We start from the raw sequence: 23,145 nt of genomic DNA on the forward strand, positions 1-23,145 counted from the left end.
GTCGGGAAAATTGTTGATTGTAGAGAGGTTGAGGTCGAACTTGTTGGAAGTTGGGTTTAGATATTTGGAAAGGGACTATGGGCGGATTGGTGTAATTAGGGCGAGGTCGAGAATGAGTGGTATTGGTGTGATAAACAGGATGAGAGTTTGAATAGTAAGGGTAAGGGTTTGAGTATGTAGGGTATTGTCGAGGTCTGGGTTTTGGAACAAGGTTTCGATCCCAGGCAACAGCGATTTCCCCCTCTTTCTTTTGGAGTTGTTGCTTCTTTCCACTATTACTTTGGCCTTGCAAAGCATCCAACTGTGACTTGAGGGCAGAGATATTAACAATCTTTCCAGCCTTCACGAAATCATCAAATTCTTCAAGCTTATTGACAATAGCGGCAAACGAGCATCCAGTCATGCGGAAAATTTCTTCAAAGTACGGCGGATCATGTGCTTTAATGAAAGTGCGTATGATTTCGTCCTCGGTCATTGGTGGCTCGACTTTTGCAGCTATTTTTCTCCACCTTTTGGCATAAGTCTTGTGATCCTCAGAGGGTTTTCTTTTTGTTCCTTCCAGCGTGGTTCGTGTCGGAGCCAGCTCGCAGTTATACTCGTATTGCCTTACAAAAGCATTTGACAAGTCAATCCAGGTCTTTACTTCTTCGGGCTTCAAATTTGAGTACCAGTCGAGGGCATCCCCCTCCAGACTTTCGGGGAATAACCTTAAATGCAGATTTTCATCATCTGTTGGCCTACCCAACTTGTTGGCGAATAATCGGAGGTGTGTCTTGGGATTGCCTGTCCCATCGTATTTGTTAAACTTCGGAGTTTTGAACCCCTCAGGCAATTGTACATTTGGGAAGAGACAAAGCTCATCATAGTCCAGCACTCCTTGTTTGTTCAAACCCTGACTCCTCCTCATAAACTCATCAAAACGGTCAAGGCGTTTGAGCAGCTTTATATCAACGGGAGCGGAAGATTCCCCCATTTCTGGCTTGGTTTGAACAATATGGTCGGGTAGGAATGGCTCAGCAGCAGTGTGATAAAAAGTACGTAGCTCTGGTGGTATGTTTGAAGTAGCTTGAGATTGTGGGCCTTGTATGTGAGTAGGAAAAAATGAAGGATTAGGAGGGTAAGTGTATGGATAAGTGAAAGTTCCTTCGGGTGGAATAAGGAAAGGTGACGTAACGGTGGTTTGAGTCAGAGGGATGACAAATGGCTCAGGCTCAGGCTGCCTGTCAGGTACAGGTTCAGGTTGAACTCCGCTGCTAATTAGCTCATCAATCAACTTCCTTTGGGTTGCCATCTCGGTAGCCATCTCACCGAACTTAGTAAGCATTTCAGTCAACTGAACCCCCAAACTCGCCGTCTCGGGTTGAGCGGTAGTAGCAGACCGATCTGATTGTTCAGGTTCTGAACTCATGTTTACACGACTCCTCTGAGCTTGACTACGGGATCGTGTTATGATGGGGTTTCGACGAGAAGCTATGTTTAAATATTACCTGAGAATTTTTGAAAAGATTGCCTTTAGATTTAACCCTTGCTTAGTTATTCCAATAAAAATAAAGAAAAAGAAAAGAAAAAGGCAAGAGTTAGTAAATATCCAGAAAATTCGAATGCATGTCCTATGGGGGAACCCTTTTTGTGCCAAGGGTAGGCCTAGCATGAAAATGCAATCCTCTGAGATAGGCACTATACCATACCTGATGGATCTGATCAACTCATTGAGTGAAAAATAATTTTGAAAATTTGGCCAATTGGAGTGACGAGAGACACTTGCAAAAACGCACGGGTTTGACCTTGACGAACTTCCTATCGAAGAGACAGGAATTCGTTTGACAAAATTTCCTCAGTAAAGTGCGGGTCAAAACCCCAACTGATCAAATGGCTGGATGCAATGATTGGTTTTCTCAAAATCGACTAGATTTCTCCATTTGAAATTGACATTGAAACCCTAATTGGTCAAACGGGTTGAATGAAATTGACCATTTATTTAAAATTGATCGAATTACCCTAAAAAGGGAAACGGGTCAAATGAATTGAGTGAAATTTAATAATTTACTCAAAATTGACCGAATCATCCTAAAAAAGGACCTTGGTCAAATGAATTGAATGGAATCAAGAATTTTATTCAAAATTGACCGGATCACCCTAAAAGGGTAAACTGGTCAAATGAAACGGATGGAATTGATGATTTATCAAAAATCGACAAAATTGCCTTAACTAATCAAATGAATTGAATGACATTGGTGGTTTATTCAAAAATCGACTAGATTGCCCTAAATTGATAAAATGGACCGGATTAAATTGATGAATGAAATGGTCCAATGGATTGAATGGCTTAATGCATTAGTCTATGAGCCTTCTAAAATCAAATTTTGGCCTCAGTTTATTTATCGTCTCATCAGTGAGGAAATGTTGGTGAATGTTCCAATTAATGTCCTTTTTGCAAGGGGTTTTTACCAACTTTGATAAAATGGCCAAAAAGTGATTATTAGACGCTCATATTCCAAAAATCACTCTTATGAAGACGATCGGATCCTACCTTACCTTGTGCACTACCCCTTTGGATGTTACAAAATGTAAACGTGCAAGTCTCTTTGGACTAAGTATCCGAGACACAAGGTGGTTTATTCCTGACACGGGATCCCCTAAATGGCATTCCCTTTCTAAGGTGGATGCATGATGCCATTTTTATCAAAGCAGCAAAAAATGCAATTCGAAATGAAACGTAACCTAAGGAACCCTTTATTTGCCAGGGTAAGCCTAAAATGACATGGCATTATTAATTTACGAATGAAATATACCGAAATTTCTAAACGTGCAATAGCCTATCTATAAGGGTAGGTCCTAAAAGAGGATCATGCCAGACCTCTTATTTCCTAACGTTTGTGAATGCAAAAGATAAGAAACAAGGAAACGTTAGTTCAACACATAATCACATAACACGTTGGACAATTAGATAATATAAAAGCAATAAAGACAGATAAGGAAGGAGATGGGATCCCTCCCCTCGTGAATGGTGTCCCTAATAGGGTAAGGCCGACTGTACCCTAGGCAATTCTAATATGGATGCATGAGGCTGGGGTTCGCTAATGCATCTAGACTCGATAAGCTCAGGTCCCCGAGCCTTCAGACTTAGAAATCAAGGGTCATCAATCCCAAGGTTCTTTGTCGGTGGCTCGAGCGATTCCCCAAACACCGCTACGCACACATCGTGTCACGGCTACGTGTTTGAGTGAATCTATCAAAAATCCTCAACCTTCGACTAAAAGCTAAAGGCTATCAACCCAAAGCTTAAAGCGGAAGATTGAGTGACCCATTGGATCATGCTACACACACATCATGTCGTGATCACATGTCCAAATGGGTTGCCTAAAATCCTAATAGGGTGGAGTGGCGTGACAAGCCACTAAAAGAAAAATAAAAGAGGGATAAATAATAAAGCGAATGCACGTATGCTAGTGCTCGTTTGGAGGGGAGGGATCGAGAACCAACGCGAGGCTCTAAGGTGATGTCCCCCACCCAAATGCAATGCAAGCGCGAGATAAACAAGTAAACATACATCCAATCAACCAATCATACATTCGTGAGCGAGGGAGTAATTTGAGATGTGTGAAATGCAAAATGCTAAAAAAGGAAAAATGCAACCCTAAAACACCCAAATGTGATATATGAAAAGGTTAAAAGAAGAAAAAGATTGATTAAATCAAATTTGCTCGGACTCTCGAATATCCCCAGTGGAGTCGCCAACTGTCGCGCCCCATTTTTTGAATAAATAAATAAATAGGTTTAAAAATGTATTTTTTGATTCAATTTGTGATTGAAAAATGAATTGTGATTTAAAAAGAAAAATGGGTTTAAATGGGGTTTGAGAATGCGACGATTTGACCCAAAATTATAGTTTAAAAAGGGTTTTTGAAATAAAAAATCGGAGTCGCCACTTGGTAATGAGTTAAGGTGTACCAAGTCACCTAAAAATGAATTTTTAAAGAAAAAATAGGAAAAAGTAGTAAGAAACCCCTTTTAAACGACTCCTAGTCCACGTAAACCAACGAAAAAGGTTCGAGAGTCACATTTGACGAAGGGGAAGGCAAGGATAAAAATCCAAGGCACCCTTTCGACCTAGCCAAGGCTAGTTGCGTGATTTAATCAAAGATTTTCTTGTTTTAACCAAAGAATTTATTACATTTGGATGTACTACATGAATGCAAACCCTAGACCTAGGGGGATTGGGGGAAATTTCTCTTCAAAGGTTGAGTGGTGCCAATCACATTAATTGTGAAGCCCAATAATGATCCTTTGGAGAGGTCACACATAATCCTAAATGACGTATGAATGAGTGGAATGCATGTCATGTGAAAATGTGAGTTTGTGTGAAGTGAGAAAAATAATAAAAATAATAGGATTAAGTGGAGGTGTGCAAATGTATTTACAAGATAAGGTGAGTAAAGAATGATAATGTGAAAATAACGTAAAGTGCATGTGTGCTAGTGATATGGTATAAAGTGTGAAAGTTAAGTGAAAACGTCCAAAAGTAGTGTGAAGTGAGAATGTGGAAAAAGGGATAGAATATAAAGTAGAAGTGTATAGGATAGTGAATAAATGAAATGCATGAACCCTAAAGGAATGCAATCAAAACGGGAACGGAGAGTCTTAACTTTGTGACTTTAATTTTCCCTTTGATTAGAAAGGAGAACTAGCGTGCTAAGGCTATTTTGTAGCCAAACTCGCTCGTTTCCCTTATCGAAAGGGGACTCTCAAGCAAATGTATCCTATAACTAGCATGGGGTGCAAAAATCCTAAAATGAGGGGAAAGGGGTTCGAGGAGCATGCCAAATGATAAAACGAAGAAAAATACATGAAATGAAGTGAAACATGCAAGTATGGACTCAACGAGAGAAATCCCTAAGGTTCTAGCGTTGGACTAGCCCATTCTATGAATTCCTACTAGCGTTGGACTAGTGGAAACGTACATTCATCCATCACATTCATTCATGACTATGGAAAGCGAGTAGACATGTCAATCACCTATAAACACATAGCACATAACACTTAGCATGCTCGACTAAATGCAAAAACCTAATTAAAGCAAATAACACATAACATATAGCAAGCAACCAAACTAATGGAACTATTACATTTGCTAGCTAGGCACACGTCTTCAATAGGTCTTCATCGAATGCTCCTCCAAGCCCTATCTATTACAAGCCAAGAGGTGTACACATACCCCATTAAAGAATAACTTAATGAAAATGAAAGTAAATGACATAAATGAAAGGAATTAAGGAAAGGCTAGGAAAGCAAAGTAGACATGCAATTCTCACTTAGCACGTTGGATCACATAGGAGAGACACAAAGAGGGATAAAAGAAATTATACCGCCCCCTTGAATTGATGCCCTAAATGGAGTGAAATCACTTATTTATCCTCCAAAATAAAAGAAATGGTCAAGGTACCAATTTATTTGGGGAAAATTAAAGAAAATTGGCAAACACAAGCTCACTTGGTCATAAAGCCCTTAAAGTCATGAATTAAGTGCAATTGAAACAAAGCATGGTATTCAATTGAAACAAACAAGCAATGAAGTTGTGAAATTAAAAGCTATCAAGGACCAAATTGAGGAAATCATTCAATTGATTGGGCCATAGTAGGACAAGGGGAGACTTGGGGGGCCAAAGTGTAATTTTTTGAAAGCTTTCATGCATGCATACGTAAAAGCTTAAACTTCTGCAAGTTTATTTAGACAAGGCTTCTGCAATCAGCACTTCGCCAAAAACAGCTTTCAAACACAATTAAATCCAAGCAAACAATCACACAATCCTCTCACTTTGCATCATGAAAACTTGTAGATTTAGGCACCAAAAGTCGGACAGCAGACATGCAAATTTGAACAACTCAAACAAGTTCATGCAAAAACTTACAAAACATTTCTGCAACAAGAGGAGATTTTCGACAGCCAACCCAAGCTTTGGAAACTTGAGCAACCTTATGCGGCAAACAAAAAACTTAACAAAGAAAAGGGTCCAACCTCCTAGCACCCACTAAAATGTCGTAAACTCAATCTCAAAATGCCATTTCATGTATACAAAGGAAGGAAAGAAATCTGGAATTAGAAGCAAACTGCCGACCTTAGCTTCATTCAAGAAACAAAACAAAACTCTCCCACTATTCAGGATTTTTAGGGAGATCTATCTTACTTGGCCAACATTCAAGCTAGTTTATGTTTCCTTGGATTCAAAGACTGCAGACTCAACACCAAAACATTTCATTTTCTTCCTTCAACATAAGATTAAACAGCACTTTATGTACAAAACTCGGTGAGCAGAGAGGAAACAACAAGAAAAGTGCAGCAGCTTTTATTTTTAAAATTTCAGCATAGATATATTCGTGTGTGAGAACTCAAACAAACTCTACACATTTGACAGCCCAAACTGAATGTAATTCGCACAAGACAACAAGCCACCACCTGATCTACTTGCTTTACAATGCAACAAAAGGCACGGAACAACATTATCGCAGCAAGTGGACAGCAACAAAGAAAGAATAGGCAGCGAGCTCTTTATACCTTAGGAAGCTGGAAATTGACATGATTAATCAAACTTCAATCAAATGCTGAAGTTTAATGCAAACAAATACTAGCTAAAGGAGCTAGGCAGAATGTAGACATGCAACTGATGAAGCGTCTGCAATTTCTGGTGCCTCTAAATTTTAGCAAACTCATGCAACAAATACCAAGACCCCAAACCAGAAGAACCTTATCCGTATGTTGGACTTTGGAACAAAGGGGAGAGGGAAAAATAAAATGACACCATATAAACATTTCTAAAACTTCAACCCAAATCTCCAAGAATACAAACCCCAAATCCTAGAATGAACGCAGAATGCATGATTCATGCTCTCCCAATTTCATGGCCAAAGGCTTTTGACTGTACGCTCCTCAAGAAGCTCTTCAAAACACAGACCTACCCAAGAAATGATTCAATGCAGTTCCCCATTTGCCCCAAGGCCAGCAATGAGAGAAAGTGACGTGAAGAAGAGAGGAGGCATCCAACAAACGCTCTCGGACTCACAATGCAAAAATGTAGCGTGAACTGGTTACTCAAGCATGCAGAATCGAAAACCAGAAATTCTAACCCATTTCCAAACCAAGAAAACCATGATATCTAAGCCTTTCATTGCTAAAACCCATCACCAACATTGCAAAACCGTAAAAGAAACGGCAACCAGGGAAACATTAAGGAACCAGACCCAACGAAAACTATAAAGCTGAAAGCTTATTGCAATTTTTTGGTTTTTGTTCATTCAAACGCATAAAGATCGTTCATAAACATTAGACGGACAGCTTCATGAAACTCATCATACAATCCTACATAGAAAACTCTAACGGCTGTCCCTAAAATCCAGCCAATACTCATGGATTCATCCATCCCAACCAGATTTCGCAGACAGGGTTCATAAAGGGAAACGACACAAGCGTAAAGACAAAAACTTTTAGCATTCTATCATAGTCAACAGTTTATAAATGGCTCCAGAGTAGAAAAAACATCACCTTTAGCTTTTGATCAAAGCTTGATTCAGAAGATGAAATCTTTGCTCAGTAGAATCGTCCTTTCCTGGTTTTTGCCATTTTCCTTCTGTCCGGCAGCCGCTTATCCTTGTTTTCTCCCTTCGGTTTCAGCCAAATACCCCCTTCGAAACCTTCCTCCTTTGCTGGTGTTGCTTCGTTCCTCCGTCGTCACTTTCCGCTTCCTTTTCCCTTTTCGCCTTGCTTCACTTAGCTATCCCGCCGCCCCTTTCTCCTCTCAACCCTCTTTTTAGCCGTCACGTCTCTCCTCATTCCCAACCCTATCTCTCTCGGCTTCCTCCCCCTTTTTCTTTTTCTCCCTTCTCCCAAAACTCTCTCCCTTGCGGCTTCTGATTTTTCTTTTAGTTTGCAGCCGCCCACTCTCCCCTCCTTTGCAGCTGCCTTCTCCTTTTCTATTTATATGGGAATCCCTAGCCCTAAACAACTCAGCAACTTCCTCTGTATTTGCAGCTAAGGGCTGCCTGGTCCTCTGTTTGCAAGCTGCGGCAATACGCAGCTTGCATGCCGCATTTCTGTTTTTTTTTTTTTGAGATTAATTAAAACAATATTGATAATAATAAAAATAAATAACAAAATAATTTAATTAACCTTGGATAAAACAAATAAACTAGAAACAACAAAGTATAAAATCCAATTCTTTTTCATTTTTCATTTTTTATGAATTTTCTTTTTTTCCTCTTTTTCCATGATTTTTCCTTTTTTCATGATTTTTCCTTTTTTTTCATTTTTTCATGATTTTCTACGCTAAAACTTAAAAAGCAAAAACTAAAAAAACTAAAAAGTGAATAAAACTAAAATAAAATAAAATAACACCTAAAAGGCAAAACAAACAATAATGAACAAATGCAAACCATCTAAAACAAAATCATGAAATTAACAAAAATCAATAGACAAGAATTATCACTAAAACGAAGCATATAAATTATTTCAAAATTTGGTGTCTACAACTGTACTGATTGGAATGCAAAACCTGGACTATTCCTTTTGTGATGCAAATGATAGTACCTTTTGCCAACTTGCAGGATACTGGTATCTTTATCCCAGGCCTATGCTACTAGCGTCTGATCCTATTTCACTGTAGTTTGTATAATGTATCAAAATAGGGGTGCTTACCATTCTATTTCTTGATCATTTGATTGTTATTCTTGGAACAAATTCTGTTTTTATTTGCCCATGTCAAACATACCAACGCCAGTATATTTCCCTTGTACAAGTTCTAAGAGATTTGATTCTCATTATGGACATCTGAGATCAATAAAACCTATGAAAAGGTCTTCGTCCCTTGGGTTACATTCTTGATAAGTCCTTATTTGCATTCCAAAAGGAATTTATGCCCCAATTGATCAAGTGCCTCTGATCTTTTGCATTACTATTTCTCAGAGGCTGTTTTAAGTGTGATGCTTCAAGTATCTTGAGCTCAAAAAAGTTGATTTCAGTACCTGGTGGATTGCAAAGTCAACTGTAAGAGAGAATGCATATACACTTGCTTGCTACAGTGAGGTTCGAAGTACTCAAACAAAGAGAATATACAGCAGGTGATAAGAACGATAATGTCCAGTGATTCATGCAAGGGCCTGGTGCAGTTGTTGAAGGAGATGCTACGAGATCCCCTCTGGTGTCTGAAACCTGCTTGGCATAATTCAAGTTGAATTGGGCTGTTGGATTTTGCTTCAGGGGTTGTAGTGATCTACGTTTAGTGATCATCTTGCATTCTTAAACTGTATGCTCTTGTATTTCTCATAACTGAACCACAGATGAAGGGTGTACTAGAAATCGTCAACATGATCCTATAGTAAGTGAAACCGTGAACAACATAGTGCAGCTATCCTATCCTACATGCAGGACTTTCAAGATAGCTAGTAAGGATCTGAATGTGAAGTTAGTAACCAATGTGAAACATTTTCTAGAGTCATTGGAGAGTAATACAGGACATGAGCTTATCCATCTGGTTTTTAAGAAGGCCAAGGAGCAAAAGAGCAACTCTCAAGCAACATTGATGAAACCTCCTCCTTCCTTGGGGTTGCTTTAAGTTTGTACTCCTATTTATTTTGTTGACAAGCTGCCCGTGTGATCACACTTCATTATTGAAAATTTTGTTTGAAAAAAAAAAGATTGTAAAGGTTTATACTAAAATGATCACTGCTTTTAGGTGGATCCCATTTGCATGTACATATTCATGGAAATGTTGTAAAATCGAGTAAGATTGAATAGTGAAGTTAATTAACAATAATTGACAAAAAAAGTTTGGCGCCTAATTCCACCAACATAATGGGAGTCCTAATGCATGTCAATTGAAAATTGTACTAATTGGTAAGTATGTTGGTGTTATACTTTGTGGATTTTGAATGGAAAAACATTAAAATTTAGTGGATAGAATAACGTGGCATGTGATATTTGATCATATTCCTAAATGTAACATACGTTTCTAGTTTCAATAAAACTGTCTTCCATCATAAAAATTATTTAACTATTACCAAACTCCTAGCTGTGAGACCCCGGTTAGTCCTTCATTTTGATATTATGGGTATTAAAGAGCATTAACTGTTATTTTGTACTAATGATATAGAAAACCCTAATTTGGGTTATGACTAAAACTTTAGTTTTTGTATTAATCATAAGTTTGAGTTGTAATTCATGTTAGGTATTCTAGTGTGTGTTTTGGTACAGGTAAATATAGGATTTGATTTATTTTACAAAGGGTAAGTAAGTTTAAAAATGTTAGAAAACCCTAAATGAGCAAAACCTCTACTGTTATAATCTATTAAAAGTTTTAAGTTGGGTTTAAAACCCTAATTTTGCCTATGACAAGAAGGTTGTTGTTTCGTTACTTTTATGTGAGATAAGGTATGATTAAGTATATGTGGTTAAGATAGGAGGGTGATTAGTAAAGCAATTAAGTGCGATTACATATTTTGGACTAGATTAAGTTTGTAATCTATGGAGTTAATTGAAAGCTTTTCATATATTTATGGGCAAGAGTGTAAGAAAGAGAAAGTGATGTTGTAGGGGCTAAGGAGCAAAATTCAAACTTTTGTGTGATTGGTTGTAGTAGAAAATATCTCTTATGAGTTTTGACTTATATGTATCATAGGAAATTGTAAGATAACCATAAGGTTTAAAACAAAACAAAAATAAAGAGAAAAAGAGAGAGAGAGCCGAGATTGAAGCTTGAAGAGGAGAACAAATTTCTTCCAAGTTCATTCAAGTTTAGCTATCCATCTTGATCTTGGAGGTTAGGGCAACAACTTTGGTACTTGATTGTTGTAGTTTCATCACTTACAAAGCTTACTTGAAGGTAAATCATCTCACTTGGAAGTTGGTTTTTGGGTGAATGAATCTTGAAGCCATGAAAGTGATTCTCCTGTTGTGATTGTACACTTTTATGGTTTATATGGTAAATATTGAGTAGTTTAATGGTTTATTTTAGTGGTTTATTGCTGTATAAATTTCGGTTAAGACTATGAAAAATTAGGGTTTCTTGCTTCATGGTTCTTTAAGTTGATTTGGTTGGGAGTTTGACTTGTAAATAGAATATTTGGTGTGATAAGTTCACTTATACGGCTGATTCTTAGCAAAATCAGATTTGGCCATGAAACCCTAGCTTAAGGGGGAGTTAGTTTGGCTTAGCTAGGGCTTAGATGGTTAGGGTGTGCTTGGTTAGGCTTGGAGGTTAGTTGAACTTGTAAGATTAAAAGTATAGAATATGGTTAGTGTTTGTCAGATTTTGAGGTTAGGTTGAGAAAGGAATTTCGGGTCTCTTGTGGAGCAATTAGGAGCTAGTAGATGTATGTTTATTTGGTATGATATTGGTTAGAAAACTTGCATGAGAATCATAGAAACGAATCATACGTTTGCGACTCGCGAAACCGTTCAAACTGGAAAACAGGGTAGCCCAGAACCCGAATTTTGGCTCTATTTTTCTTTGTGCTACGTATTGATTCAGGGTTTACCCAAAACATAAAAGTTATAGCTTCTTAAGTCCTAGTTGTGCCTGCAAAATTTCAGCACAATCCGATCAGTGTAGCTCCAATTATACCCAAAACAATGTAAGGTGTCAGAATTGCCGTCGAAGCCGGTCAGTTCTGAGTTTGAATTTTGGACCCATTTTTCCCTATGCTCTGTACTGATTCAGTTTTTGGTCAAAACACAAAAGTTATAGCCTTATAAATGAGATTTCCAACGCCTCTAGAATTTCTTAATTCTGATCTATGAGTCATGAGTTATGGTCGTTCAAACAGGGCCTGTTTGGTAACTTGAATTGAAACGGCTGGGACTGTCTTGTACATTTTTGCCCTAGTTCTGTTGCGATCTGGACTATAGGCCCTTCATGAAAGTTGTAACTCATTCTCTTAGCTTTGAAACGGTGTTTCATACACTTTAATCCGACATTCCTAACCTAACTTGTAGTCAAAATAGTTTGGGACGGCAAATCTGCCCGTTTCCGTTTTGCCGACCGTTTCCATTTCCGTTTCCATTTGCCGTTTCCGCGCCCGCGTGTGTCCGTTTTGCAATTTTACTTGATTTATGCCTCTTAGTAGTCGTTTGTGAAATAATATGGTGCAATCTTCTATTCTAGACGGTGGTGAGTTAGACGGAGCCAGTGGGGCCTACTAGCTATCATTCGCGACGTGATTTTCGCACTTTTGCTATCCTTGTTTTGTGTGTAAGTATTCAGGCTGTTTTTATGTATAAGTTGCTTATGTGTTTTGAGGTGAATAAAAGGGTACTTAGGCGAGGGTGTACTTTATCACACTTGACCTAAACCCTAATTTACATATATATTTGTACATGACATGTGTATATGAACTGTGTTGGGACTGAACCCCTTGAGCTTGTAGTTCGGGGCGACTTTTGTGAATTTGTGAACTATGATAAAATTGGGGCCCGATCTCAAGACTTAGACGGACTATTCGAGCCGGCCGGGTCTTGGTCAAAGTCAGTCCAACCTAGTCTTGAGGTCACAAGTTTGTGGACCAAGTTTGTTTTCGTTTTGATTGCTCGAGCCATTTTATGTGATTGATTGGCCAGTGAGGGTGATAAGTTGTACGGTGGGAGTACAAGTGGAGTTCTACGGACCCTAATTTGTGGTCGACGGAGTGTCGACAGGAGGTTACTCATGGCACACGATTTGGCTTTGGAGCCAACCTGTATCCTTAACTTGTGTTGTTACTTTTGTACTCTTGATTTGACATCACTGTGACGTAATTGTTCGTCTTATTGTGAAATTTATGCTTTTACCCCTATTTATTTACTAAGTTTCTAACTTACCCTTTTCCTTTGTTGTCCTTATCAGGGGACGACGCGGGGATCCTTTTGGCACTATCACTAGTATAGATAGTTTCAGGTTGTCATAGTTGGACAATTAAGATGTTTCTTCTTGTTTTGGTGATCTACATAAGAACCCTTCTTCGGGTTTACTTTCTGCTTTTGGTTATTACCATAGGATAATGTAGTAGTCTAAATATCTACTTTTGAGGATATAAATAGAACTCTTTTGGAATGTATATATTGTGAATAGTACTCTTTTGATTTAAATAGTTTCATTGCTTTGCGTTTTCGAGTCCTGACGCGAGTTAGATAGACGGTCCGCTAAATCCTTTGGTACGCCTCTGAGTGCGGTGGAATCGTCACACTAGTCAGCAAAGTATTGAAAGCCAAGTATTTTCCAAAGGAATCAATTTTTACTTGTAAAGTTCAGGGTAATACATCTTGGTTTTGGAAAGGACTGATGGAAGTCAGAGGGATCGTGGAAAAAGGAGTAAGGAGGAGAATTGGCAATGGGAGAGGCACAAACATATGGGAGCATGAATGGATACCAGTTTCTCCATCAGGTCAGCCTACAACTCCAAGACCCCCAAATTGTGAGGTTGTATTTGTACAGCAGCTAATCAACCAAAGTAGATGGAACACAAATGCAATATTCAGATTGTTCAACAAGAATGATGCAGAGAGGATTCTCAATATTCCAATTAGTTTTGCAGGTAGAGCAGATTCCAATTACTGCAAACAAAGTGAAAGAGGCGAGTATACAGTGAGATCTGGCTACAAAAGGTTCTTAGATGAGAGATTAGGCAGCAACAAAGGACAGGAACCTGTTGGAACTAGTTTTGATGTAGGCAGTAATCAAATCAAGCAAATTTGGAATACACTGTGGAAGCTCAACATCAAACACAAAGTTAAGGTGTTTTTCTGGAAGTGTGTTAATGGAGCGTTACCAGTCACAGAGACAATCCACAGGAAAGTTGCAATTGGGGATCCAGTGTGCAAGGGATGCGAAGAGGAGCCAGAAACGATAGAACACACACTTTTGCAATGTCCCCTAGCAAACGATGTCTGGAAAGTAGCTCCAGTAATGTGGGATGGAGCAAAAAAACTAGAGGTGCAACTTCACAAGGTGGTGGAGCAGGATCACAGAAGCTAGAACAAGTCAAGAGGGTAACAGTCATATTGGACTGCAAACATTTTATGGCACATTTGGAAAGAGAGGAATAAGAGGGAATTTGAGAACCAAGGTAGACACCAACCGTGCTGTGTTATTCAAAAAGCACATAAAAAATGGCTGGAGATGGAGGAAGTAAATAGGAAGGAAACTGATCAGAATACAACAAAAACAATGCCAGACCTGGAGGGGGAACATGAGGTACAAGAGGACCAGGATTTGATAAGGCCGAGAGTGACAATAACGAGTTTATTGAGACCTGTTTTGTTGGGTATTGGAGTTGCTATCAACACAATGTCACGTGATGCAACAGAATTTTGGGCATTAAAGGACAGAAGCTACAGAAACAAGAACACGGATGTAGCTTCAGCAGCCAGACTAGTCTTGTGCAAAGCGCTGGGAAGAGGATGGTGCAATATCCGAATACAACTCCAAAACAAGGAAGTGCCGAGACAAATCAAGCATGGTAAATTATCTGATGGCAAACTGAAAACGATCCTAGAGGATATATTTTGCTTAAAGTCGTTGTTTCGAATGTGCTCTTTTTGCTTAGATAGTACTGATAATAGTAACACTAATGCTAATGTTAGCTCATATGCCTTAGGCATTTTGATGGATGAGAAAGGATCTATTCCTTTGTGTTGTTGAACACAAGTTTTATAGTTTAATGAGCCGTTGCTCAAATTGTAAAGTCATCTTTTAGATCAATATAAGTAATTTAACGTTTGGAAAAAAAAAATTACCCCTTCCCTCCTCCTCAAAAGGAGATAAGAATTTGTCATCTAGATTTGACATTCCTGTGTTTGGATTGTAAAAAATTACACTTTATTTACATCTTATTTACACACACTGGCTTACTTGCATCATCAACATATTTTTCAATCATCTTTTTATCTCACATACATCATATCAAAAAAATGCTACAGTATTTTTTCACAAAATTATTTCAAATAATTTACAATCCAAACACTATGTTTGAGGATAAGTTGGAGGTTACTTGGAGTTTTAGAAATTTAATGTGCTCCACTAATGTGAACTCAACTGTTATAGGGAGAGCACTAATAAGTGCAATTTCTTGGAAGGTTTTTTTGCTTATCTGATCTACTACACAATTAATTAATCGTTAAGCACTCTAAGTCGTATTAGTATTATGTAGTTGTAGTATTTTATAAAGATACTAAGCAGAAAAGCGCCACATGGTTGGGTTCCTTAGTTAGGGAAGCGAGGCAGGGACGGTTCTTTGATCAGTGTAATATTTTTTTGAATATTTTATAATTTTATGTAAACTTCTCATACATCTTTATAATATGAGATGTGATATTTTGTTACTGTTCATGTGGGTGTCATATGTAATAATTGTGTTTCTATCATTAAATTTTATAAATAGTTCACATAGAATTACATATTGTTTAAAAAAATGTTATATCATTCATAAAGAATGGGTTTGTTAGCTAGGGCAGTGGGATAGGGACGGTTCCTAAACAGCATAACTATTCGTGTGAGTTCCATATATAATAATTATGTTTATATTGTTAAGTTTGATGAATAGTTCACGTAGAATTATACATAACAGTCGTTACTGATGACAACAGTTCGTGCCTTTGCTCCGTTAGTTAGGTTAGGTTAGCAAGTCATAGTCAGCCCTGCTATTCATTCCCTTGTCTGGGCTAGAGCTGAGCAGAGCAGATAAATTGCCGCCAATTGACGTTGGAATTCTGGAAGGCCAAAATGGTAAATAAAACCTCCGCTCGTACAGGCCGGCCGGGCTTCGGCGGGCTTCAGATTTTTAGTACCCACCCCAAAAAAATAAAATAAAATAAAATAAAAAAGGGAGTTGGCGCTTTCATTCGAACTTTCAAAATCCCTCCTTTCATTCCCAGATCTCCTTTTCTAATTCCGCCAAAATCCCTATTTCTCTTTTTCCCCTTCTTCTTAACGGCTCTCTCTTTCTCTCTCGCATACTCGCACATTAGTAGTAGTAGCAGCAGCAGAAGAAGAATGGGAATGGAGTTGCTGCCCTCAACAAATCAAGCGTCCGAAGCAGCTGCTGCCGCTGCCGCTGCCGGTGGTAGTGGTGGTGGATCTCAACACATTTATTGCCGTAAACAGAAATCTCTCGGCCTCTTATGTTCCAAGTACTACTACTACTACTACTACCTTTTCTTCTTCTTCTTCTTTCTTCACTATTCATGTCCCTGCCCAATTTTCATTTCTATTACAGCATAGTACTATCAATTTTCGTGTTTCATTTTTTACAGACTAAAAATGTCTGATACATGTATCTTGAATGCAATAATGCAGTTTCTTAAGATTATACGATAGGGAAGGTGTCGAGACCATAGGGCTTGACGACGCCGCTGCTCGTTTGGGTAGGTACCCCTTGCTTCTCTTCTCCAATTTTCACTTACTTCCTTCGCCATTTTCCTTTTTTTTATGTTTGTTAATTTTCCCCTGCACGTGAATTAGTAGCAGTAAAAGATGTTCCTTATTGGATTCTTCTAATTTTCTATATTTTTTATTCTCTCGGTTAAAATTAATGCTACTACTATGATGTTAGGGGTTGAGAGGCGGCGGATCTATGACATAGTCAATGTCTTGGAGAGCGTTGGTGTAAGACTCTCTCTTTCTTTCTTTTTTCCCTCTTTTTTTTTTTAGATTTATAGTATTACTATATTTTTATATTTCAGTCTAGGCCTTCTAAAATTAAATGAATTGGGCCAAAAAAACCTGACCTTGCTGTCTTGGAATTTTCATCGGCTCAGGTTCTTGCTAGGAAGGCCAAAAATCGCTATACATGGAAAGGTTTTGGCGCAATTCCTTCTGCCTTGCAACTTCTTAAGGTTGGTTGGTTTGTTGTCTTCTTTCCTTTTTTTCCCCCTTGTCATGTTTAATCTTTCTTGTGTGAAAATGGTACTCAACTGGGCTCTCATGGTGTCATAGGAAGAAGGTATGATGACGAATGAGAATGCAAATGATGGAACTTCGTCTGTAAAAGTATGCTTGGCCATTTTCATAACTCTTCTTCCTTCCGGTTTCCTGCTATATTTTGTGCTCTTGTATGATATGAGTACCATTTTCTCCTTTTAGACTTCAGATGATGAGGAGGATGATACCTACTCAAATCTTAGCAACTACTCAAGTCAGAATCACAACTTCAACCCCATTTCTGCTCCAAAGCTTCCACAGTCATCCAAATATGGTACTACTATTTGCTTCTTTAACTGTATGATATGCTCTGCTGCTTATTGTGCAGTCAGTTTTGTGCTCGACTTCTATCTGAATTGTTAGACTAATTTATCATCCTGTACTTCAGCTGACAACAGGAAAGAGAAGTCTTTGGCATTGCTCACCCAAAACTTTGTTAAGCTATTCCTTTGTATGGATGTAAGTGAAACCACGGCTTGAATGATTAACCTTTCCTGCTGGCATAATCAGACACACTGTTCAACTTTTGGGTGCCTGAATTGATTTATGTTCTTGTAGATGGACATGATTTCTCTTGATGATGCTGCAAAGATATTGCTTAAGAATGGAAAGGATCCTGCAATGACAAGAAGTAATTACTTTGTCAATTTGACTTTCATTGTATTTGGTAGATATCTGGATGTGGATGATAACATTGTTTTCCATCATATGCTGCAGGTAAAGTCAGAAGGCTGTATGACATTGCCAATGTGTTGGCTTCAATGAAATTTATTGAGAAGGTAATCCCATCTTTTCTAGTATGTGTATAGTAATGCACAGGACTCAAGGAAAATATCCCAGTCATGTAGAATGGTTAAGATTTAATATAGCATTGGTGCAAGAACGTTAAACTGTTTTCAAACTATGAGTTGGAGAGCATGGAACGTCTTAGGATTTGGAGTGAAGCTTTAATGGCAACATTTACGTATTAATCACCTGCCATTTGCATGACGTGCAGACACATCATCCAGAAACAAGAAAACCTGCTTTTAGATGGTTGGGTATGAAAGGTATATCTGAAAGCGGAGCTGATCCTTCAGCTATTGATGGGTCTAAGAAAAGGGCATTTGGGATGGATCTGACAAATAGGACTGTTAGGAGGAGTAAGGTGGAACTGGTGGGGGATGGAGGATTGCAACAGGGCATGAAGGTACAACTTAAAGCACAAGTAAAACGTGAGGCTTTGGAAGATGAGGTTCTTCGGCCAAAATTGCAGATCGACTCAAGAGCCAGCACAAAAAGTTACCGGTTTGGCCCTTTTGCCCCTGTGAATGCACCACACGTCGCAGCTTCTGAGGAAAATAAAGAAACACAGAGTCATGATTGGGAAAGTCTAGCAGCTACTTATCGCCCTCAGTACCATAATCAAGGTATTATGCTTGATCACACAATAAGGTACATTTGATTGTATAAGCCTTCAGGAAACCTATAAATGGGGCATTCCAGTAACAGTTTTAAATGTGCAGTTGTTCTCTTTTCCAGTTTCTCCATTTTGTGCTGTTTGGTGTGTTGGATAGTTACATGTTTCGACTAGAATTCTATGCTTAGGTGATTACTTAGATGTTATTCTTACATTGATACTTCTCTACATACAGATTACGTTTTACAATGATTGTTACTTCCTATAGTCTATTGCCTTGTGTTAAGCAACCTGTCCCTTTTGTGTCTGCATCCTGTTCTTCAAGTAGGAGGGATTATAAGTGGGAGGTCCTGGGTTCAAGACCTCATACTTGCCCAAAAAAAAGTACTATCATTCACCCAGTCATAAATTTCAGTTTTCGAGATTGTCTATTTACCAGTTTGCTATACAGCCTTCATATTGTTGATCAGATTTCAATTAAAAAATGATAGGATCTGAATAACTTAATGATGGTAGGGATGTACCTTTTGGGCATTATGCCCTAAAGGAGCCTGATGTGATTCATTACTAATAGAATTTTGGTGCTTCTGATGTTTCAGCTTTGAGAGATCTTTTTGCACATTATGTGGAAGCTTGGAAATCTTGGTACACTGAAGTTGCTGAGAACCCAATACAACTGATCTCCTAAAACTTGCTTTTTGTATAGTCATTACTTGTATTCAGAAAGCACGGCAACTAAGCTCTGAGATTCATTTCATGGCAGAGTAGATATTCTGATCCTTTATGCATAATCTCCATGCATCAGCCACAAAGTTTACACTCTGTAAAACTCAAATTCAATATTGATTTCAATAATACATTACCAGAGTGAAGATCCATTTACTCTTCTTCATCTAGCTTTTACTGCTTTATGTCTGTTTGGTGTTAGCTTTACACCCTGTAAACTCAAATTCAATATTTTTTTCAATAATACATCACTAGAACGATGCGCCATATACTCAAATTTATTTATGTCTGTTTGGTGTTAGCTTTAGTTTAATCTTGGCCATGTTCAGTGCACCACTTAATAGTCATTTATCAAGGTCCGACTTTTGATTTATGCTCATCTCTGAAACGCTAACTCTTCACCCAACTTTTCATTTGTGGATTTAAACCAGAAAGCACTTAATTTTGAAGAGATCACTCAGCTGTAGTTTTCAGAACTGTTGTAAGGTGTTACTTTTATCTATTTGTCTATATTATCAATGTGGAAAGGAGCTTAAAGGCTGAAGCTTGAGTTGTTTTCTTTGGATCAGAAGTTCTTCTAAGCTGAGTCCTTCAATGTATACAACCCTAGAAAATGCTTTGATGAACATTCTAACTTAAGATTTACAGAATCTAATCGATGATGTCTGGAAAGTCAATACGTGCTTAGAGAAAGTAAAATACGGACCTCTAAGGAAAGACTTTTGACAAAATCTGGAAGCACTGTTTCAAAGATTGCTGGTGGACACTCAACAACTCGTTGAGTATATTATAAAAAAAATATTTGGTTCTGCAAGTTGGATTCATGTACGAACTCATAAGAGCATAAATGAATGTCCACTTGAATTTAATTGAATCGTCACCATTTTTGTTTACTTCTGGCAAAATATTGTAAGTACAGTTGGTCTGGACTATCATTATTCAGTCGTGGTATGTCATCATCTGGCTAGCTATGTGGAGGTAACTCTTGTTTTGTGTTATAGTTTATAGTGGGCCTCAAATAAACAAGCAAAGGGAGAGCCTTTTACAGGGACCGGTAGTTACTTTGTTTGGAAAATTAGTAAGCACATGATTAATCTAGAAAAAGAGGTGTATTCCTTTAGTTATAGAAAAATGTGAAGCATGATGATGAAGGTGTTCCTAGGAACTGCTAGAGGTGAGTCATCTTCTCCAGATGTACCTATGAGTGCCATACTACCACAATCATCAAAAAAAAAAAAAAAAAAAAAAACTTTAGCCTCTAGCCAACTGCCAAAGTTCCAGCAGTTTTGTTTTTCTTTTGTTTTTTGTTTTTTTAACAAAGACAACATTTTCCTCTTTCATCGATTTGTCTCTCTTCTACTAAGTCTCATTAAGGAGTTTCCAATTATATAAGAAGGGCGGCTATGAAATAAGGCTGGAGCTTCTCAGATTGTAACAATGCATCTCTATTTGGTTATCTGCAACTTTAGTGGAGGATTATTCAGGACCAACCTGGTCAAGCTGGAATCTGGACTGAATGAAGGTGAATCCTGTAGCAAACGAGTATTTTTCTCATTTGTTGATGCAGGAGTGCATTCACGTGGGTTACCGCAGGTAAAATCTCCAATTCATAAAAATCTGCCAGAAAATTTTCTGGAAGAGGCTGTTTTTGGCTTAAAAGATCACATCTAAGCCTCAACAACTTTAAACATTACAGAGTGGGGCCAAACTAGGCTGGAAAGGACAGTAAGGTCTGCATCCTCATTTTTTCTCTGCAATCTTACCAAAGAAACTTGAATCTGCTGGAATCAGTATTGTAGATTTTTCCCTCAAATGTAAAAGAAAATGTTTTCTCCAAATTATCCAGCTCAGCCAGGCATTTTGGCAACACAATAATTTTAATCTTAAATCAAGACCATTGGATCAGTTTGTTTATTCCACAAAGCTCCCTGAGGAGATCTAGACTACACTTTCTTTCAGCTAATGTTGCCACAGATGTTCAACATTTCCCTAATCTTTTAAATAGGCTTGGAACCTAGACGTATGACAGTCAAAGTGATTAACGAAGATAATTCCAGTTCTGTGATTGAAGGGACAATTAGAAATGATCACACACTGTTGCACCATTGGCCATGCATTGAGGGTGAAGAAATTTAAAAAACTCCTGTAAATGCCCACTGATTTTTCCAGGCTGCAAGGTTTTGAGATGATATCAGACATGTTTAAAGCTCAATTAGGCCTTGCCTACTGGGGTCAGTTTAATTTGAGATGATATCAGCTATGTTTAAAGCTCAATTAGACTTTGCCTATCTGTGCAAGTACTTGTCAGTCAGCATATCTTTCTTTTTCCTTTTCTTTTCCTGGTTAGTGTATCCGTTTTCAAAGAATTAGTTATTGGACTTTGTTCATACAATTCACACGCTTCTGTATTCTGATCAAGAATGGACGTGTGCTACTGATAGATTGCACAATTTGTAAGAACCTAAGTTAAAATCATTCAAGCTCAAAGTTTCAACATTAAGGTGAAATGCTATGTATTCTGAGTAGATCTTTGAGGCTGAGGTTTTCTTATAGATTTCTGTATAGAATTCATGAAAAGAATACCAGCACTGATAAACTGCATGAAATCAGAAAGAAACTCGAGTCACATCTCTTCTTCTTTTATTTGCTATTGTTACTGGTCCTTTTTCTTTCTTTTAAATATTTTTGGAGACCTCACCATTTCTTGGTTACAGCTTACATGCCACTTCGAAGAACTTGAAGTGCTTAACTGATGCAAACGAATGAGCACTGCTAAGACACAAAAGGTAAAACATGGATACTACTGGATATAGAGGACTCAGCTAGACAAAAAACACTACTAGTACTTGGTACTATGAAAAAATTTTTCTTGTTCCCTTTGTTAGAGTAGTTGTTTTGAGCACTTGAATTCTTGTAGAATTTGATCATCAAAACGTCATCTAACAATCAGAAAACTGTAAATGCTCCCGAATATTTAGTCAAAGCATTAATCTTAATTGGGCCATCCTGAAATTTATGCTGTGGAGGCAATGGCAATCATTCTTAATTTATCCATTGGTTATGCCGTAGGGCAACAAGCTTTACATCCGGCAGAGGAGAGGGAACAGAAGAATCTTAATGCCTTGATAATCACCAGGCCTGTGTTCTCCCCCTCTTTGACTAATCATTTACTCAGGACAGGATCACCAATCATGAAACTTTTCATTTGATGTATCCTTAGTACCAATGTAAAAACCGTCCGTCTGTACATGCCAGTAACATGAAATGGTCGAAACTTCTTGTGCAGGTCCAGCTTCAGCTGCACTCAGACAGTGTCCATCTATGTCTTTATCATAGACGTTGAACTCTTGTTGCTTGGGATCCCACCAAAAGTGGCAAGAGTAGGTAGGTTGTCCAGGCGAATCTGCAAGAAAGACGGTGTTGAATTCACTTCTAATTGGAAGCGATACGTTGCCGAAATCACGACCTTGGGATGATTGACAATGAACAACTAATGCAGGGGAGTCATTTTTGAGGGAATTGTTGATGTGGAGAAATACTTGCTTGTATTCTCCATCACCACCCTCAATGACGTGACTTGAGCAAGAAACCTGCAGACATAATTGAGCAAGGAACCAAAGAGAAATATGGCAAGCTAGAGTACAAATTTGCTGGCACTACTCATGATGTTAGATGGTGTTTTCCGTTGCGCTTATATACCAGAATTGCAGGGACGGGACAAAAATACCAGTCATTATGGAATTACGTTCTTGTTCTTGTTCTTGTTCTTGTTCTTTTTTTTTTTTGGTAAAAAAATTAATTTTCTTATTTTCTTTCTATAGAAAGCTTGAACATTTATGTAGGATACAGATGAGCATAAATCACGAGGTTTAATTACCTGGATATTGTTCTTCTAATTGAAAATTCAATTGCTACCCCAATTTTTTTTAATTGTTTATAGAAATAGTACCACTCCATGTAGCAACTTAATAATGTTTTCATAATTAGAGGAGGAGGAGGGGAGAGCACATAAGAAGAGATAAATGCATGAAGATCTTAAATTCAGCTACTCCAATAGTATATTTGAGAAATTATATAATACAGC

The 23,145-nt window shown here is 38.0% G+C and overlaps 2 protein-coding genes and 1 long non-coding RNA gene across 3 annotated transcripts; all 3 read left to right on the plus strand.

Annotated features, from left to right (window-relative positions):
* The first annotated feature begins 13,300 nt into the window (after positions 1-13,300).
* LOC140008700 (uncharacterized) lies at positions 13,301-13,993 on the plus strand. Its single transcript, XM_072053553.1, has one exon. It carries the CDS (start codon positions 13,301-13,303, stop codon positions 13,991-13,993), a length of 693 nt encoding a protein of 230 aa, XP_071909654.1.
* A 1,662-nt stretch (positions 13,994-15,655) lies between these two features.
* LOC113692381 (E2F transcription factor-like E2FE) lies at positions 15,656-19,217 on the plus strand. Its single transcript, XM_027210780.2, has 11 exons — positions 15,656-16,146; positions 16,313-16,380; positions 16,569-16,621; positions 16,774-16,851; positions 16,952-17,005; positions 17,099-17,210; positions 17,325-17,395; positions 17,495-17,567; positions 17,654-17,715; positions 17,934-18,345; positions 18,935-19,217. The coding sequence occupies exons 1-11, from the start codon at positions 16,010-16,012 to the stop codon at positions 19,021-19,023; spliced, it is 1,209 nt and encodes a 402-aa protein (XP_027066581.1). The 5' UTR covers positions 15,656-16,009; the 3' UTR covers positions 19,024-19,217.
* A 2,391-nt stretch (positions 19,218-21,608) lies between these two features.
* LOC140008023 (uncharacterized) lies at positions 21,609-22,969 on the plus strand. The gene is made up of 3 exons (XR_011815438.1): positions 21,609-21,847; positions 22,131-22,197; positions 22,348-22,969. It is a non-coding gene; the product is annotated as an uncharacterized lncRNA (long non-coding RNA).
* The last annotated feature ends 176 nt before the right edge of the window (positions 22,970-23,145 follow it).

This window comes from Coffea arabica, chromosome 6c, assembly GCF_036785885.1.
Source record: "Coffea arabica cultivar ET-39 chromosome 6c, Coffea Arabica ET-39 HiFi, whole genome shotgun sequence".
Classification (NCBI taxonomy): Eukaryota; Viridiplantae; Streptophyta; class Magnoliopsida; order Gentianales; family Rubiaceae; genus Coffea; species Coffea arabica.